Source organism: Ictidomys tridecemlineatus, chromosome 2 (genome assembly GCF_052094955.1).
Source record: "Ictidomys tridecemlineatus isolate mIctTri1 chromosome 2, mIctTri1.hap1, whole genome shotgun sequence".
Classification (NCBI taxonomy): domain Eukaryota; kingdom Metazoa; phylum Chordata; class Mammalia; order Rodentia; family Sciuridae; genus Ictidomys; species Ictidomys tridecemlineatus.
Window position 1 is genome coordinate 92,990,527 of NC_135478.1, and position 20,965 is coordinate 93,011,491.

A 20,965-nucleotide genomic window follows, 5' to 3' on the forward strand; every position below is an offset into this window, starting at 1 on the left:
GAATAAGCCAATTATAGGCTACTCAGAAGATAACTCCTTGGCAAGAAATGACAACTTCCTTACTCTTAAGAATGTAGTAGTCTTTACAATAAAAGTAGGGGACAGGGCTTGGGTTGTGGCTCAGTAGTAGAATGCTTTCCTAGCATGTGTGAGGAACTGGGTTCAATCCTCAGCACCACATGTAAATAAATAAATATCCATCAACAACAACAAAACATTTTTTTTAAAGTAGGGGACAATGAAATATTCTACCAATTTTTTATTTTTTTGAGTGTGTGTGTGGGGGGGGATACAAGGGAATGAAGTGTGTTTAACCACTGAGCCACATCCCCAGCCCTTTTTTAATTTATATATATTTTGAGGCAGAGTCTCACTAAATTGCTTTAGTGTCTCACTAAATTGCTGAGGCTGGCTTTGAACTTTGCAATCCTCATGTCTCAGGCTCCCATGCTGCTGGGATTACAAGCATGCATCACTGCACCCGTTTTAGTTAGTTTTGAATGTCATATATACACACACACTAAAGGGAATATCACCAATAAAGCCAACACCTTTACTAGGTTTACACCCAAGCTGTTAAAATGAACTTCTTCTTTATTATTAACTAGAAGTTTGGGGTGTGGGGCTGGAAGACAAAATCAAGAAGGAAGGCACTTGATTCTATTGATAAGTAATTCTGATTAGCTCAAAGTCTTCAACTGGTTGCAGAAGCTGAGTGCAAAAGTTCAGGTGCTCTGTCCCAAGGGTCTTTCTTCCTGCCTAAGAATCCCCACAGGAAGAAGGGAGCAGGGATGTGGGCCTAGCCCTGGAGATCAGACAGGTGATGTAGGGTGAAAGGTGCTCAACAACCACTGGAGATCCTGCAGGAAGACATGCATACCTTGAGGAGTCATTGAGTGGAATTGGTGCACTGTAAATACATATTTTTAAGAGCCACATAAGGGAGGAAAAACGCTCAAAAGCAAACCAGGATTTAGAACCTGAGCACTGCCAGTGGGAATCAGTTCTGTTTACCAACTAAATATATGTCCCTGTGTCTAATCAGTCTATTTACCAACTCATGCTGAGCTTGAATGTGTGGGCACTAGGTCTGACTGGCCAGCAAAAACTTTGGAGGTTAAGCAGTGCCATCCTAACCTGCTGCTGCCCACAGGCTACTTCTGAACCAGGAAGCACTGCCCAGACAGTGGGCTGCAGCCCTCTAGCCAGGTCAAGCAACGGCAGCAGGTTCTGTTGACACATTCCCTGTCCACAAACAGGCAGAGCACTGGTCCAAACCTTGGGATCTTGAAGCACAGACAATTGGAGTATTTGCTTTTCCTTCTGGCACGGGTGGAGGAGGTGGAGAGGGGTGAAAAGGCCTGGAAGATAACTGACTGGCAGCCGAAGTCACCTGCTATAAGGAAACCAGGGTCCCACTGGCTCCTCGTGGGGTGACACAGATGGCTAGGGTACATCCCTGTGTCTCATCAAGGCTTTACCCATGCCTTTCTTGTCCAGGGGATACAAGTCAAATTAGAATGGGGAGCAGAGGCCTTCAGCTCTCCAATTGCTTTTTCAAAGTACTATTATGAGACAAAATTAGAGAATTATATCCCTCTGTTTATTTATTTCCTTATAAACAATAAGGTTTTAGGGAAATAAAATGACTAATATTTATGGAGCCTTCAAAACTTTCCAATAATCCAGTATTACTATCTGATAGTTACTTTAAAACATGTTTCCAATAGGACTTGTATCATCATTTTTTGTAAACCTCCACACCACTGAAAGGTATGCTAAAATGTATTCAGCATGTGTTAGAGTCTGTCGTTATGGAAGCTGTTAAGCATTTATTTTTATAAAAAAATGAGTTATATTTACAATGTAGAACAAGTTTATAAAACTGGTGTGCAAAGTTCATTGTAAAAGGACAATACTATTTGTTTAGAAACAAGCTGCCTGCCTGTTTACATTTCCTTATTCTCGATATAAATTGAAGATATACTATTTAAAAATAATGCTTTTTAAATAGTAAAATATAGAAGAGATTCCTGAGCATAACAAAAATATCTTGAAAATATGTGGCCATCTGAAGTATAAAATAGCAGGTGTAAGAATAGCATGATTGTAAAACTACTGTTTGAAGGCTTAGAAACAGTACAAAATAGCTCGCCTCTTCTGAGTGCATAATTATACATTAGTGCAAACAAAATGTCTCAAAATTTAATGGCTACAAATCTCAAAGATTTGCAGAGGTGCGCAAAACATGGAACTTCTTTAGTGTCATTCGAACCGAGCCCAGTTCTCGGTTGATCCTTTCCAAACGATCTTCCAAGGCTTCCTAGGTGAAAATAATGGGGAAAGAGTAATGAGAATTCTACATCACCTTTGTTGGTTCTATTATTACCACAAAACTGACCTTTCTTGTAGCAAAAGAGCTAATATAAACATTAAGATTGCAGATTATTTTGCTTTCAACACAAATCGTCTTATTGATTTATTTTAAATTAAACAATATGAATAGGCTTCTCAACCCTTTAAAATAACTGCTGCCCTTTATAATAGTCTCAACATGTCTGGCACATTCAGTATATGGAAATTACAGAAATAGCAGGAGAGCCAACCAGAAAGGGATACTGCTTTGTGACAAAATGAGAACAGTACAAGAGCAGGGCATATGAGATCAGTGCTGTATCCCACGTACACAAAACCAAATAGTTTTCTTTAGACAAAAATTTCTAAGTTAAAAAGGAAAAAAACAGCATCGTGAGGTAGCACATGCCTGTAATCCCAGCAGTTTGGGAGGATCGCAAGTTCAAAGTCAGAGTGGTAAGAGCCCTGAGTTCAGTCCTCAGTACCAAAAAAAATAAAAATATAAATAAATAAATAAATTGGGCTGGGGAAATAGTGGTAAAGCATTCTGGGTTCAATTCCTGATACCAAAAACAAAACAAAACAAAAAAACCCTGATTTAACTATTGTTTAATTTAAACACGTAAAATACATTTTCTGTATATAGGCACACTTTAAAAAAAATAAAAACAGAATCAAACTTAAATCAAATTAATATTTCAAAATATTTTTCATTTGAACTTTCTTGCCATGTTATCAAATATATTTCTACAATACCCTTTTAAATTAATAAACACTATTCCATTACTGATAATATATAAAACCAGGAATTTTTAAAAAAGTTTTAATAGAAATTTAGGTTGCTCAGAATTTTTAATCCCATAAATAAGATTGCAATACATTTCTTCTTTTTTTGGGTACCATGGATTGAACCCAAGTGCATTCTACCACTGAGCCAAACACCAACCCTTTTTATGTTTATTTTGAGACAGGGCCTCGAGATAAGTTACTGAGGCTGGCTCTGAACTTGTTTTTTTTTTTGTTTTTTGTTTTTTTTTAAGAGAGAAAAATTTTTTTTCATTTTTTATCTTCTTTTTTTTTTGAGAGAGAGAGAGAGAATTTTAACATTTATTTTTTAGTTCTCGGCGTACACAACATCTTTGTATGTGGTGCTGAGGATGGAACCCGGGCCGCACGCATGCCAGGCAAGCGTGCTACCGCTTGAGCCACATCCCCAGCCCTGGCTCTGAACTTGTAATCCTCCCACTTCAGCCTCCTGAGTCACTGGGATTCATAGGCATGCACCACCACGCCTGGAACAATATATTTCTTAAACATTTCTCTTTGCAGTATCTGTAAATACTGCCTTAGGAATCATCCCCAGAAGTAAAAAAGTGTTAGGTTTGAAGAAATGTAAAATTCTGAGGGTTTGGAGATATGTCAAATTGTACTCCAGAAGGTTTGAGACAATTTCTACTTCTACCTGCTGTGTATGGAAATAAGCTTTTCTACATCTAAGAATTCATTTTCTAAAAAATTCCTGCTAATAAACCAAGCACAGTGGTGCATGTCTATAATCCCAGCAGCTCGGGGGATTGAGGCAGGAGGATCGCAAATTCAAAGCCAGCCTCAGCAAAAGGAAGGCATTAAGTAACTCAGTGAGACCCTGTCTCAAAATAAAATACAAAATAGAGCTGGAGATGTAGTTCAGTGGTTGAGTGCCCCTGAGTTAAATCCCTGGTACCACTGCCCAAAAAATTCCTGCTAATAAAAAGTTGATGTCTTTGTTTAAATGTGTACCATTCTTATTCATTTGTGAAGCTGAACATTTCTCATCTCTTTTTTCATTTATGAATCATGTGAACATCTTCAGACCCTTTTTTTGCTATCACTTGTTTTTAGTGGATTGAAGCAGCACTGACATGCATGCACAAAAACTAATGCCCTTTAAATCTTATTTTAAGAGCCAGAAATAACTTACAATGTTCATTATATAAAAATCTATTAAGTATTTCAGATTGGTTTATAGTAAGAGTATCCAGTTTTCCTTCTGCATTCCTACTAAACTATTTTGAGAGTTTCCTATATTGATTCTTATAAATTATTCAATAAAAAATTTCAGAACATTAAAAAAATGAAAGAAAAAAATGGAAGGTAAAGTATAAGCCCTAGAAAAAGTCCTATTTTCTTGGTTCTTTCTGGTTTCATAGATCAGACTGAAAATGAACTTTAACTGAAGTTAAGGCACTGGAAAGCAATAAGAGATATATACTTGCTGTCATGTATACAACATTACTAAAAGCAGATTTTTTTAAATGTTTCATCATTTCATAATTCTCTTTGAAAAGATGTACAGAAGCCACAATGCCTGTACCACCTCCTGCCTGGTAATGGAATCAGAGCTCTTTCTCTAGCTCTTTGCCCTTTTTAACCTCTAAGGTCATTCCAACTGCAAAAATGCAGCTTTTCCCAAGCTTACCACACAGGAAGGGCTTAAAAAAAATGTCAGATATGGGCAGAGATGGGATGGCAAACAGAAAATAAGACTTAACATAAGGGCATGAGCTTAACAATGTGAAATCTGTTCAAAGGTGCTCACTGGACTGGGGAAGGTAGCTCAGAGGTAGGGCACTTGCCTAGCATGGAAGAGGCCTTAGGTTCCATCTTCAACACCGGGAAAAAAAAAATGTAAAAAAAACATAAAACACTGCCATTTGTTCCCAAGTTATAATGATATGAATACCATTTTCCTTAAGCCTAAAGGTAAAATCAGTTTTCACTCCTAAAAGCTAGCATGTAAAGCCTGTACACAGTTAGTTATAAAATGACTATAACCACCAAGAATTGTTCACACTGCTTCAGTGTGCCCTGAGTTTACTGCCCTGGATAAGTGGAGCACCAACTAGCACTAAGCCTCTAACGAAGAGTCCAGCCAGACATCCCACCTGATTTAATCTTGTCTGCAGAGTGATTCTTCCTCCAGGAGAAGGCATTCGGTTTAGTGCTGCCTCAATCTGTTAACACAAAAAATTTAAATAAAAACAAAATTATTCTAATTACTGGAGAGGTTTATGACACAGAATGGAAGGAAAAGACTTCAGCCTTATATTTTCTTCTTGTCCACTGTGGCTTAATGTGAGTTTCCTCTGTCGTCAATTATATTTCTAGTATATGACCTTCAGTACTGGAGTAATTCCCTGGGTAGGAGCTGACTCAATAATTCCCTTCTAACTAGTTCTTAGACATAAGCACTTAGTTCAGAGAAATATTTTTTAAAAAATATTTTTGTTAATTTTACCTGGTCCTTTTCTTTTGTAAGTTCATCAAAAAATCGTTCCGTTTCAGCTAGGGTCCTAATTTTTGCCGTATACTCAAAATCATTACCCTGTGGTGTTACTGAAACAGGCTTACACTGTTCATAGTTAACTGACTTATTCTTCTCCCAGGCCGATCTCACAGATGCTTTCTTCATTCCATTTGGCAAGGATTCAGAGCAAGAGTTATGATTACCATGGTTGTCAGTGGCATTTTCTAAATATCTTTTTTCTGTCAGAAAACAAAGAAATTTCTTATCAATTTTCCCAAAAGTGAGCATACATAGTACTCAGTGCTTCTTCTCAAAGGAACTCTACAAGCCTTATTCTTAGTTTGTCAACCCTCAAGCTTCCCTAAGTGAAGGGAATTTCCCTTAAGCAAATGCTACATAAATGTAACTGGACTTCAAGTAAACTCAAAGCAACAAAAAAAGTTTAAAAACTAAACAAAACTCATCACATTCTAGTGGACATAAACCAACCCTGAACAGTTAACATCCTGAGGGCCTATACGAGTGATTTCATCATATAAATTATCTTATTCCAAACTCAAATACAATGAGAAAAAAGAAAAAAAATTACCCAAAGCCTAAGCTGCTTATAAATTATAGAGTTTAAAAGTAAAGAGAATAACTGGAAAGTACAGCCCTGGTAATTAAACATTAACATCCCCATATCTCAGCGTCCCAACTTTCCAATGAGAATAACAGCACTGACATAACAATATGAAGCATCACGAATGCTTGCTTTTAGAGACCCTGGAGTAGAAAATATGTGAGCATAGGATATCATGAGACAATATTTAGAACTTGAAAAGATATTGGACTCTTGGAAAAAATGACTACCCCCATAGGTAATAATTTTGTGGGAAAAGATACCTTTTGAGTCGTCTAGAGGAACAAACTGGAGCTGTTTTCTTGGATTATTTTGTTGTAATGTGGACACAGGAACAGTATCTAAATCATCCAAAAGCATATCAAATCTATTGAATGAAGCAAGTTACTTGTAAGAAAAAAATGTTAACTAATTTTCCCTATCTCCACTAGAAAGATGAGCTGGTATCCAATTAAGTCACATATTTATATAGTTTCTTCTTTAAAAAAAGCTGGTCACGTGATCTTCTAAAACTGAAATCAAATATTTATTTTCGTTTTTGGTCATGGGGATTGAACCCAGGGGTGCTCTACCACTGAGCTACACCCGTAGCCCTTTTTATTTTGAGACAGGGTCTTTCTGAGTTGCTGAGGTTGGACTAGAACTTATGATCCTCCTGCCTCAGCCTCCTGAGTAGCTGGGACCACGGGCATGTACCACCATTCCTGTTTCAAATGATTATTTTTTAATACAAATTATGTTTACTTACTAGAGCTGGGCATGGTGACACATGCCTATAATCCCAGCATCTCTGGAGGCTTAGGCAGGAGGATCGTGAATTCAAAGCCAAACTCAGCAACTTAGCGAGACTCTGTCTCTAAATAAAATATAAAAAAGGGCTGGGGATGTGGGCCAGTGGTTATGTACCTCCGGGTTCAATCCCCAGGACTCCCCCCCCTCCTCCCCCCCCAAAAAATATATATGTATGTATATATATTTACTTATTAGAGACTTAAAGCACTTACCCAAGCATTATGTAATTTCATCCCCAACCCCACCGGTACTGAGGATTAAACCCAGGAGCACTGTACCTCTGAGCCCACATCCCCAACACTTTTTGAGACAGGGTCTCACTAAGTTGCTTAGGGCCTTATTAAGTTGCTGCAGCTGGCCTTGAACTTGAGATCCTCCTGCCTCAGTTTCCTGAGTCACTGGGATCAAAGGCATGTGCCACTGTACCCAGCTATGTCATCTCATTTTATAACAGTGTTAAATAAGCAGGGTTGGTATCATTATTACCATTTATTAAGAAGAAAAAACTGAGGTTCAGTGTGCTTAAGTGACCTCCTGAGACCTTATGCACCAGAAGGCAAGGTCCTCCCCTCCCCAAGGTCTACCCCTATCATGGAAAGGACAGTTGCTCAGGAGCAGGTGAACTTGTATCTAGTGCCAAGGCCATCCTTTTGCAGCCCATGTTCTAACTCAAATGGTTCAAAAGTTTCCCTGTGTCATAAAACCTTTTCAGGGAAAAAAAAAAAACTTGTCCTACATCCAAAAGCTGCATGGGATGCTGAGGTGGTACTAAAAAGTCTAGCAGAAGCAAGTTTACATGGTTAAAAACTGTTTCCTCACACTGTAGTGTTTTATTTGTACTATGACTTTGATGTAAATGATTTAAACCCACAGAACTCCCACTGGTAACTGAAAAATTACTGATAGCCAGAGGCATAAGTTGACATTTTAAAAATCAGTAATGTATGTTCTATTCCAGTTTTGAAGAACTTACCTAATTGGATTGCTTTCATTTTTGCTAAGTAGATGACTAAATCCTGGAGATAAATTTTCTTTAGGGGATCGCTTTGGACTATAAGCCACAGTCACTGGTGTTAACATAATCTCTCTTTTTGCTAAAAAAGAAAACAGAGAAAATATTCTTTTCCTTTAACATGCATTATGTTAGCAGAACAAAGTTTTTCAGCAGATGACTTTTTCCTAATTTTAAAAAGAATACAATTTCATTGTAAAACTTCCTGAGAGATAAACAAGAATACAAAAAATTAAAAAAAAAAATAACTTATAACCCTGACATCTAAAGGGAACCCCTGTTGACGTTTGAGTAAAGCAGAGTACAACATTAGTGCTCTGGTTCCAAGCTGGTTGCCCAGGGTTTTCCAGGTGGACTAAACTAAGATGGGAAAGCAATACAAAGCAAATACCCCCACAACACCTGCATGGCACTGTGAGGACAAGTCCTCAGCTGTCGTGAGGGAGGAACTGAGCACAGTAATCCAATGCCTCAATTTTAAAACAAACCTGTAAATGGCCAAGAAGAGGTGACTGATCCCAAGTAACTGAGGTCAAATATATAAGAGCACTTTCTGTTTTTAGACTAGCATGAACTGATTTGTTAGAATGAATTTTTAATAACTGTCTACTACCATCAAATTCTTTGAAGTGGTATCCGTTGCAAACAATTTATTGGACAGACAAAAATATCTCACTTAAACTTTAAGAGGGGCTGGGGTTGTGGCTCAGTGGTAGAGCATTCGTCTAGCACATCCGAGGCCCTGGGTTCAATCCTCAGCAACACATAAAAATAAATAAATAAAATAAAGGTATTATGTCTAACTACAACTAAAAAAATATTTTAAAAAAATAAAAAATTAAATAAATAAACTTTAAGAGATTTTTTGTGAAAGCTCATTTTTAAAATTCTAATTAGTTATACATGACAATAAAATGCATTTTGACACATCATATATAAGTGGAGTATTAACTTCTCATTCATTTGGCTGTACATGATGTGGAGTTGCACAGGTCATGTAATCATATATGCACATAGGATGATAATGTCTAATTCATTCTACTATCATTCCTACCCTCCAGACCCCCTCCCCTCCCCTCCCTCCCCTCTAACTAAATAAACTTGAGATTTCTTAAGTGATGTTGGCAGTATCTGTGCAACCAGACAATTTTACTTATTAAAAATGACCGTGTTTAGACATCATGTGCCCAGGGCACTCTACCATTAGGAAATAGCACACATAACTCAGACATCACTCTCTCCAGCCCAAGAGACACACATGTCTAATCCTTACTTGGAGTACTGGATTTACGATTTGAAGGTGGTAAAGATGATGATCTCTGTGAAGCAGAATTCTGTCTCTTTTGTCTCTGCTGAGCACATTTCTCTGGGGAAGGATTTGCATTGACTGAAGATTCAGTTTGCCGAGAATTCACTAATTCTGTAGCAGACAAATGTGAGGGGGGAAAAAAAATCAGATCAAACCTGTTTTCAGTTACCTGCCTATCACAGATGTCACCCTGCACAAGGCCTTCACTGAGTACATGTTCTGCTCACAGCACCTCTTCTTACCATCACAGCTGTGACAGTTATTAGTAAATGCACCACTATGATAGAAAAGGACTTATGAAGAAAAACATGGGAGTTAATACTGAATTCACTCTGGCTTCCTGTTTACAACTGGCATTCAAGGTGAATTTTCAGGAGTTTATTTTAGGAAGTAGGTTACTAATTTATTTACTAGGAGACACTGCTGTGGGATGCAACATCAAAGATGCAAGGCTTGAGGCGGGCCTCAGCACACGGGCCCAGGTAGCTAGAGAAGCACTAGTGACCTGGAACTGTGAAAACGTACAGCATTAGAGACCCTTCTCATCCTTCTTATAGATGCTCAATAACAAAGGGAAGAAATAATAGGAAACATTACACCTCACTTTGAAAATACTAAATGTCTGACACAATTTTCTAGTGCATGCATGCAAGACAAAGGTATGTAGACATTTTTCTTTTTTTTTTAAAGAGAGAGTGAGAGAGAGAGAGAATTTTTAATATTTATTTTTCAGTTCTCGGCGGACACAACATCTTTGTTGGCATGTGGTGCTGAGGCTCGAACCCGGGTCGAAAGCATATCAGGTGAGTGCGCTACTGCTTGAGCCACATCCCCAGCCCCAATATGTAGACATTTTTCAAGCATCCTTAAGAATGCCACATTAGGGCTGGGTATAGCTCAGTGGGAAATCACCTGCCTAGCATGCATGAGGCCCTGAGTTCCATCCCTTATACTACCCCCCTCCAAAAAAATGAATGCCACATAAGCCTTTTTAATAATCAAAACATAATATGCAATATGCCAGGACTGTGATAAATTATTAAATAGGAGATTCAATTATCTATGAAGTGGGGCTGAAGCAGCAGTTTCATAAGTTGAATAATACTTCACAGTATTAACTCAAGAATTTAATTTTAAAGAAGGTAATATAATGGGTGAAAAGGGACAATACTTAAATCAATCTGTCTGTTAAACAAGGAATAAACTAAACACTTACTACTTGAGGTATCCTCTTTCTCTGTCTGTGTCCCCCAATTTTTAAGTATCTTTTCTTCATCAAGTTCTTTTAATGCTTTCATGATCGGTGTGTCTGAAGTCTCTCTTTGTTTTTTAATCAAGAAGCTTGTTGGTGAACTTCCAGGAGAAGAATCCTTTTCAGGAGGAGAATAATACCTTAAATAATAATTGTAATTATAAGTGCTATGGACTGAATACCTGTATGTATCTGCCTCACCCCCAAATGTACAGGTTGAAATTCTAATCTTAAGTGATGGTACTTAGGAGTGAAGCTTTGGGGGAGGCAATTAGGCCTAGATGAAGTCACAAGAGTGGTACCTTCATGATGGGATTAATACCCTCATTTTAAAAAGAGAAGGAAACACGACAGCACTCTCCCTGGCCAACACCAAGGGCAGGCTATGTGCAGACACCCATGGGAAGAAGGCCCTCTCCAAGCCTCTGATATGCTGCTCTCTGATCTTGCCCTTGCAGCCCCCAGAACTAGAGAAATAAACGTTCTAAATTCTTGGAGTAGATCAAGCAAGGTCTACACACAGTTCTGGGTCGTTAATGGAGTAACAGGAGAGCAGACAATTATACTGCACAATGAGTACATATGCTTTTTAAAAATATTTTTTAGTTGTAAATGGACACAATTCCTGTATTTATTTATCTTTATGTGGTGCTGAGGATAAAACCCAGTGCCTCACGTGGGCTAGGCAAGTGCTGTTCCACTGAGCTACAATCTCAGCCTGAGGCTTCATGCTTTATAATGAAAATGCTTAAAACTGATCGTGCATATATTGCTTCCCAATCCTTTAACATCCTGCACATGCAGAAATACATTTGTCTAGCACCCGGAGGGACAGGGCTGAGCTTATTCATGGGGGCTTGATCTCTGGATCTCTTGTCAGAACCTGCAAGCCCACGCTGTGTCCCTGAGCAGGCAGGGAATCACTGCAGAACCAAGGAAGAAAAATTAGCCTGGCAAAGTAAGATTAAAAACTAGGTCATTGAAATTAAGACATTAAAGAACCAAAGAGTTGGCTCTTGGGCTAGGGATGTAGCTCAGTGGTGGAGCTCTTGCTCAACATGCTCAAGGCCCTGTATTCCATCCCTACCACTGCAAAAGGGATGGGGGTGGGGGAGAGATGGCTCTTTATAGCTTTCTGAACATGTAAAGGCAATCAAGTCTCTAAGAAAACATAACATTTGTAAATGGGCTTTGTGGCAGTTATTTTACCCAGGAACATAGGTTCCCTCCAGCTGATTATCCACCTTCCTGTCCTGGATGTCCAGAGGCTGGCCAGTGAAGATGGAATACTCTGCGCCTGGTATCAGCCACTTCCGCCTGCTGACATCTGAGGTTGCCAGCGTGCTATCAGAACAAGAAACGCTGAGAGGTTTGCACTTGGCTTTAGACCACACTTCAACTTAGACTGCACAAATGTCGATCTGCTTTCAGGCTGTATCACATATTTGTACAATGACTTAAAAACCACATGTAATAATCTATTTTAGATACATGAATTCTATTTTATGATTTTAAGATTTGGGTTTCTGTTACTCTTGTATATTCCTGAATTGCAGTTAATATTCAGGTACTCAGAGCTCTCAACCGCCCTTGGCTGCCTCCTAGCACACCCCACGCCTCTATTCCCCTGCAGCAATCAAGGTAAGGAGATAAAGCAGAGTGTCCCTGTTCCTTCAGACCAATGCTGTTCAATTGAATTTTCTACAAAACCAGAAATGTTCTCTTTTGCACCATTCAGTACAGTAGCCACAAATCACATGCTGCTACTGAGCACCTGAAGAGTGGCCAGTGAGACCTAGGAGCTAATTTAAAATGTTAACTTTAGCTGGGCACAGTGATAGGACATGACCTCAATTCCAGAGACTTGGGAGAGTGAGGAAGAAGGATCTCCAGTTCAAGGCCAGCCTCACCACTTAGCTAGACCCTGTCTCAAAATAAAAGGGTAGGGAATGTACCTGTGGCAAAGTGCCCTTGGATGCAACCCCCAACAACCTCCCGCCCCCTGCCCCCAAGAAAAGTTAATTTAATCAATTTCAATAGTCACATGTAGCCATCAGCACAACTGTACTGAGCAGCACACACGGTTCTAGATTATAACTGTCTCTGTGTTATCATGAAAAACCTGCTTATCTGAGGTTCACACCTTTATATGTTAACCCCAAGCCCTTTGCTAGACTTTGAACCTGTCCCATCTGCTCCACACCTACTGCTGCCCTCACACTAGGTGACTTCAGGAGCTGTCCTTGAGTTGATTTTTTGCAGGGTGAAAGAGAGAAGTTTAATTTCATTTTGCTACATATGGATTTCCAGTTTTTCCAGCACCATCTGTTGAATAGGGTATCTTTCCTCCAAAGAATGTTTCTGGTGCCTTTGTCAGTGGTTTGACCGTCTCTTAATCATGCACTTTGGAGGACATCACTGGACTCTGTTGTCACCAGAGACCACACCCCCCAGAAAATACCAACATTCCAGACTCCTAACCTGGGCATCACTGCAGCACTGGCCCCCAGCCCTAGACTCCTTCCTATTCACCACTCCTCCCAGCTCCTCTGTGTCTGCTCTGGAGTCCACGTGATTACTCAGGGCCTTGACTTCCTGCCCTTTGCACCTTCCATCACACCATCTGACTGGTAGCAAATCTACCCTTCTAAGTGAAGGTGAGCTCATTTCCAATCCACACCTCCACAGCTGAGCGCTGCTGGAAGTCACCACTGTGCAGATGCACTATCGCCATCTCAGCTGGACCACTGGGGCACATGCTGGCCACATGCCTTTCTGTCATCAGTGAGCTCTAGGCCTCCAAGGTGACTCTTTACACAGTCCTTGTCTCCACCTACCTCAAAACTCCCAGCCTTCAGCCCCCTGACAACCTCAGCCCCAACTTCAAGGAGAAAACAAACCCTGAGACAAGAGCGCCCTCTCACTCTTCCTCTCTGCCCTTTCACAGTAACAGGAGTTGCCTCTTACCTGTTTCCCTGTCAATACTCAGTCAGTGCCAGGAGCCTAACCCAGGGTCTTCAGCATGCCAGCAAGCACTGCCACCGAGTCACTGGGATTGAACCAGGCGCTCTGCCCTGAGCTACATCTCAACCTCTTTATTGTTGTTTATTTTGAGTCAGGTTCTCACTAAGTTGCCCAGGCTGGTCTAGACCTTAGTATTCTTCTGCCTCAGGCTCCTGAGTCACTGGAATAATAGGCATGTGCCAACAAGCCTGGATCCTCCTATGTTTAAATTAAGAAATACTCAAACATTCTTAGAAAATTACAAAGAATACTACACAACAAGCACCCACCTACCCACTCTCAGTTTCAACAGATGCTAAGATCTTGCCATATTTGTTTTTCATTGTAAGACATAAGATTTTATATATATAGCTGCATTTAAATAAGGGCATAATGTATACATTCTTTTAACACTGCTCTTTCTACTCACCATTATGTTTGTGATTTATCCATGTTTATATGTATAGCTTTATCATTTTACTCACTTACCTACAGTATGAATGCAAGCTATTTATCCTCTTTCCTGGCTATGACAGTTTAGTTTCTAATATATCACCATTCAACAATGCTACAATTAACACATGTAAAAACTGATCTAAGGTAAATAATTAAGAACGGAAATGTGCTGGGATGGGATTGTGGCTCAGTGGTAGACTGCCTGCTTAGCATGTGTGAAGCACTGGGTTTGATCCTCAGCACCACACATAAATAAATAGGTAAAGATACATCAACAACTAATAAAAATATTTTTAAAAAAGAATGGAAATGTGCTGCATTTCTATACATAAGTGATGAATCTATTGCAAGATAAATTAGAACTGAGACTCTGTGCATAATAGAAGAAAAAGTAGGCCCAAATCTTCATCATGTCAGCTTAGGACCTGACTTCCCTAACAAGACTCCTACAATCAAGAATCAATAAATATCCCATTCACAATAGCTGTGAAAAAAAATAAAATACCTGGAATAATAGGCATGTGCCAAAAATCCTGGATTTATTTAGATTTATTTATTTATTTATATTTATTCAAATCTAAAAAAAAAGAGGTGAAAGACCTCTACAATGAAAACTACAGGACACTAAAGAAATTTAAGAAGACCTTTGAAGATGGAAACATCTCCCATGCTCTTGGATAGGCAGAATTAATATAGTCAAAATGGCCATACTACTGTTATACAGATTTAATGCAATTCCTATTAAAATCTTAATGACATTCTTCATAGAACTAGAAAAAAGTAATCATGAAATTCATTTGGAAAAATAAGAGACCCAGAATAGCCAAAGAAATCCTTAACAAGAAGAATGAAGCAGGAGGCATCACAATATAAGAACTTAAAGTATACTAAAGAGCAATAGAAACAAAAACGGCATGGTATTGGCACCAAAATAGACATGTAGACCAATGGTACAGAATAGAAGATAAAGAGCTAAACCCACACAATTATGGTTATCTCATACTAGACAAAGGCACCAGAAATATTCTTTGGAGGAAAGATACCCTATTCAACAGATGGTGCTGGAAAAACTGGAAATCCATATGTAGCAAAATGAAATTAAACTTCTCTCTTTCATCCTGCAAAAAAATCAACTCAAAGTGGATCAAAGACTTAGGCACTAGAACCGAAACCCTATGCATAATAGAAAAAAAAAGTAGGCCCAAATCTTCATCATGTTGGCTTGAAACCTGACTTTCTTAACAAAACTCCTAAAGCGCAAGAAGTAAAATCAAGAATCAATAAATAACCCAATCAATAAATGGGCTAAGGAACTGAACAGGCATTTCACAGAAAAAATACAATAGATCAACAAACATATGAAAAAATATTCATCATCTCTAGCAATCAAAGAAATGCAAATCAAAGCTACTCTAAGATTTTTTATCACTCCAATCAGAATGGCAATCATCAAGAATACAGGCAACAATAAATGTTGGTGAAGATGTGAGCAAAAAGTACACTCATACATTGCTGGTAGGACTGCAAATTGATGCAACCACTATGGAAAAAAGTATAGAGATTCCCCAGAAAACTTAAAACGGAACCACCCACTCCTTGATTTATATCCAAAGGACTTAAAATCAGCATACTACAGTGACACAGCCACATTGATGTTTATAGTAGCTCAATTCACAATAGCCAAACTATGGAACCAATCTAGATACCTTTCAACATATGAAAGGATAACGAAAATGTGGTACATATACACAATGAAATATTACTCGGCCTTAAAGAAGAATGAAATTATGGCATTTACAGGTAAATGGATGGAACTAGAGACTATCATGCTAAGTGAGATAAGCCAATCCCCCCCAAAAAAACAAAAAAGATGTTTTCTCTGATCAGCAGATGTGATCCATAGTGGGTGGGGGATAGAGAAGAATGAGAGAACTTCGGATTGTGCAGAGGAGAGTAAGGGGAGGAGTGGGATTGTAGGATGAGGAGGACAGTAGAATGCGACACACATCATTACCCTATATGCATGTATAATTACACTACTGGTGTGACACTGCACCATGTACAGCCAAAGGATGGAGAAGTTGTGTTCCATTTGTGTACAATGTGTCAAAATGCAACCACTACAGAAAACCTAATGTCATGTGTAACTAATTAGAATTAAAAAAAAAGAAAAGAAATATGGAATTTGGGGTGTATATATCCTCTTCACTCTTCTGGCTATTATCAATCACTCTCCAGATGAGTTACACTGACATCCAGTCAACCACTAGTTTGAGTTCCTATTTCTTCACATCTCTGCCAGACTTTGGGATGATCAGGTTGTACATCTGGCTAGTCCATTGACAAGGACCCTACCCTATTACTGTTCCAATTTGTACTTTCCTCCCTATTCATCACAATGTGCATCTCTTCACTTCTATTAGCCATTTAGGTTTCTATTTCTGTAAATTGCTTATTGATATTCTTTTACCATTTTTTTTTTACTGAGGAGGTTGTATTTTTCCTATTAGGCTGTAAAAATTCTTTTATATTTTGAATGCTCATTCTTTATTGGTTCCTGTTCACTTAAAATAATAAAATATTTCAAGCATGCATAGATATGCAGGTAATACTCACACAATGGCCATCCAATATTATGAAATCTTAATTATTTGTTACATATCCTTTAGATTTTTTTTTCCAGCTCTAGAGATTGCACACAGGATCTCATACATGCTAGGCAAATGCTTTACCTTGAGCTACATCCCCAGTTCCTATCCTTTTATTTTTGAGACAGGGTCTCCCTAAGTAGTCCAAGCTGGCCTTGAACTTGAGATTCTCCTGCCTTACCTTAGTAGCTGAAATAGCAGGGGTGCACCTACACTTGGTCCCTTCACATGTTTACATAGAGAGACACTACAGATACAATTAAAGTCCCTGGGGAACCCCTACAAACTCATTCTTCTCTTCCTTAAAAAAAAAAATTATTACTAAATGTGTGCTCAGCATGTTTTGATACTTTTACTACATTTGTGTGAACCCGTAAGATACACACACAGCTGTACACATTCTAAAGTACACAAAAACAAGGCTGCAGATATAACTCAGTGGTAGAGTGACTGCCTAGGAACACATATATTCTCAGTTAGACTTATAGCACCTCAAAAAGAAAAACATCATAGCTATTCAACCTTGGTGCAGTTGTGCAAAAGCAACTACAATCAATAAATGAATGACCTTGCTTACATTCCAATGAAAACTTATTTACAGACACTGACATTTGAATTCCATAAATTTTTCACATATCATGAAATATTTTTTCCAAACATTTAAAATGTACAAACTATTCTTCAGGATTCAGCCTGAAGATTGTAGTTTGCCAACCTCTGTCACATGGTATAGTGTCATCTATAAATATATTACAACACATGGATATTCCAGGTGTTGGACATTTAGATTGTTTTCATTCACTTTTTAATACACTTCAAATGGGTTTGACTTCTATCACTCCTTCCCAAATCTAGGCATTAGCAGCCTCTACCTTACAAATCCAATAGATGCCGTCAGTCCTCACACTGCTGAACCTCTGGGCAGCACTCGGCACCAGGGACTGCTTCAGTCTTCCCAGTTTTCAAGCAGCTCTTTCTCATTCCTTTGCCAACTCCTCTACCCAGTATCAAAACAGGTTTCTTCAGGGTTTTTTGCTGAGCTCACTTTTCACCAAACACCCTCAATTCCCATCCATCCTGTAGCTGCAGCACCACCCAGAAAAAAATGGCTCAATATTCACAATTCCAGCCTAAGACCTTACTTTTAGCTCCAAACTTAAGTTTATAATTACCACTGGATGTAGTGGCACATACCTGTAATCCCAGAGGCTTGGGAGACTGAGGCAGGAGGATCACAAGTTCAAAGCCAGACTCAGCAACTTAGTGAGGTCCTAAGCAAATCAGTGAGACCCTATCTCTAAATAAAGTACAAAAAAGGGCTGGGTATGTGGCTCAGTGGTTGAGTGCCCCTGGATTCACTCCCTAGTAGTATATATATAAAAAATTACCCACTTGATGCCTGGAATCTATGTGAATCTCAAATGAAAATATTCACAATGAAAATTCTGATCCCTTCCCTAGTTTTGTATGTGTCACATTTAGGTGTTCAATAAGAAGTCAAGAGCTATTCTGAGCCTTCTCTTCTTGCCTTGCCAGCCAATTCACAACCATGTTCTGTGGATTTCATCTCCAGAATCTCTCATGCCTATGATTACCATCCAGTTAACATCATCTCTCCTAATGCTGCAGTAGCCTAACTAGTCTCCCCATTTCTACTCTTTTTTTTTAGTTTTAGGTGGACACAATATCTTTATTTTATTTTTATGTGGTGCTGAAGATCAAACCCAGTGCCCTGCACATGCCAAGCAAGTGCGCTACCTCTTGAGCCACATCCCCAGCCCCTATTTCTACTCTTTTTTTCTCTCCATCCTTCCCTCATGGAAGAAATATTTAAAAAGTAAAAATCAAATGACATTATTTTACCACTCAAAAATCTTCTAAGCCTGGGCATGGTAACACATGCCTGAAATCCCAGCAACCTGAGAGGCTAAAGGCTAGAGATGTAGCTTCCAGGCTGTGTGAGGTCCTGGGTTCATCCCCAGTACCACTGGGGTGGGGATAGAAAAAATAATACTCTGAGATTATAGCAATGCTAATTCTGAAATAACTAAGAAAAATACATACAACCTAATGCAGATCCATCTTTACAAGTTCTGCCATTAATAAGATGTTTGGAGTTTTAGGGCTAAAAGACCTTTTCAGATGTTAGCTTAGTTTTACAGAAAATAAAACTGAACTTCAGGGGAAAAAAAAAATGTGATTGCCTAAGGTCCCACAGTTGAAGAGTCAAGTACAAAATATTCCAAATTTCCTTTTCCCAACTTGAACCTATTCTTTCCTTACTTTAGTAAATGCCTATGTGTAGGAACACTGACATTATCTAATCATTAACTTTTTATACACATCTAAGGTTTTTTTGTTTGTTTTTTGGTTCAGGGATTCAAATTTGGTACTGGGACTGGTAAAGTAGCACTTTACCACTGAGAACATTCCTAGCCCTTCTTATTTTTCATTTTGAGACAGGACCAAGTCACTGGGATTATAAGAATATGGCACTGAGCCCAGCTTATACACATCCAAGTTCTTTCAACCATGGCTTTCTTAGAAGTGTGCACCTACTTCTAGCTTTACCAAGATTAAATAAAATAACTTACTTGGCACGTGAGGGTCTCACATGAGTTTTAGAATTATGACGAAGACTTAACATATTTTCATGCTCTACTTGCTTCACTTGAGCTTCAAGTTTTGAGATTGTCCTAATTCAAAAGCAATAAAATAAGTACATTTCAACAAATTGAAAATATGCTCAACTACAGTTACTTACAAAGCAGTCCCTCTTGGAAAAGATTACAAGAGTTGTCTTTTTTCATAAACCTTTTTCATGGTAAATTACCATCATTAAATTTTTAAAAGCTGAACAAAATCAGGAAAAAAAAAAGAGAAAAACAAGTACAAAAATGTTCAAAGAAACATTTCATATACTACAACTAAATAAAAATGGAACAACAAATAGACTTAATAGGGCAAGTAAAAAAATTTATATAATTTTGATTACAAATCAAAAACATGCAGGGTATAAATGAAATAAAAATAAATTAAAATATCAAATAAACTGCATCCTAATATTTGTGACAAATATGTATTTGTGCATGCAGAGTATAAAAGGTAACAGTTTCACAAACATGGAAACAGAAAACAGCTATTGAAAAAAACTTTCTAAGCCAGATGTGATGGTACACACCTATAATCCCAGCAACTCAGGAGGCTAAGACAGGAGGATTACAAGTTCAAAGTTAGCCTCAGCAATTTATCGAGGTCATAAGTGAGACTTTGTCTCAAAAAAAAAAAAAAAACATATAAAAAGGGGTGGGGCCTGGGGATGTAGTTCAGTGGTTAAGCGCCCCTAGGTTCAATACCCAGTACCCCAAAAAAAACTCTGGAATTTTAAAAAAAGGCCAAGGGAAAAATACCCCAACAACTCTCAATTTATAAGCAGTTTGTCTCATTTGTACGCTGTTCAGAATAAAAGTCCATTTCAAGTTTACCAGCAGAAGAATACTCAGGTCAGTTTATTATTTCCAGGATATCCTTGCCTTCTGTTTTTTTAAACTTTGTATATGTCTTTAAACCTGAATTCTCACCCACCCTGATGCAAGGAAGGCTTGAGAAAGAATAGCTCTTAGGGCTGATGTTTATCCCAATCTGATAAGGAAGCTCTCACTGAATGAACGGCTCACAGGGCAGAGTCAGGAAGATGAGAACTCTAGACAGCTGTCTGTCCTCCTCTGTGAGGAGTCCTTCAGACAGCAGCAACATTTCTAAATGAGGGACATTATTTATATCCAAACACAAACGTAAAATATGCTCTAAAGTCAATTTAGATATTTCTAATCATTTGCAATATGGATTATTTATGACTCTTTTCCGATTTAATTAAGCAAGTCAGATTAATATAGTCTCTAAACTGGGTCTTTCTGAAAGTGGATCACCACAAACTTCGTTGAAACTTTCATTTTCTTTTTGGATCACAAAAATAAGTGAGCCAGCATGGTGGCACCTAGTTGTAATCCCGGCAACTCAGGAGGCTGAGACAGGAGGATCACTAGCTCAAGGTCAGCCTGAGCAACTTAGTGAGACCCTGTCTCAGAATTTAAAAGGGCTGGGATGCAGTCTATTGGTAAGAGTACCTGAGTTTAATTTCCAGTGCCAAAAAAACCCAAAACCCATGATCACTAACTGCTTCCTAAAGTTCTTTTCAGAGGTTAAATATCACTCAGATCTTACCAATGC

The 20,965-nt window shown here is 38.5% G+C and overlaps 1 protein-coding gene across 12 annotated transcripts in view; it reads right to left on the reverse strand.

The window, feature by feature from the left end:
- Window positions 1-2,191: 2,191 nt before the first annotated feature.
- Window positions 2,192-20,965, reverse strand: part of Mphosph9 (M-phase phosphoprotein 9) — a 51,496-nt gene continuing 32,722 nt past the window's right edge. For 7 of the 12 annotated variants that reach the window (XM_078039306.1, XM_078039305.1, XM_078039310.1 and 4 more), the window contains 9 exons: window positions 19,330-19,431; window positions 11,838-11,972; window positions 10,593-10,768; window positions 9,341-9,487; window positions 8,029-8,149; window positions 6,527-6,630; window positions 5,633-5,880; window positions 5,280-5,348; window positions 2,192-2,323 (listed from right to left, as the gene is read on the reverse strand). In XM_078039306.1, coding sequence (XP_077895432.1) covers window positions 2,222-2,323; window positions 5,280-5,348; window positions 5,633-5,880; window positions 6,527-6,630; window positions 8,029-8,149; window positions 9,341-9,487; window positions 10,593-10,768; window positions 11,838-11,972; window positions 19,330-19,431 — 1,204 coding nt within the window. In that variant the 3' untranslated portion in view covers window positions 2,192-2,221. Of the gene's footprint in view, window positions 2,324-5,279; window positions 5,349-5,632; window positions 5,881-6,526; window positions 6,631-7,011; window positions 7,142-8,028; window positions 8,150-9,340; window positions 9,488-10,592; window positions 10,769-11,837; window positions 11,973-19,329; window positions 19,432-20,965 lie in introns of those variants that run through there. The other 5 variants (XR_013434862.1, XR_013434865.1, XR_013434864.1 and 2 more) reach the window with 5 other exon arrangements.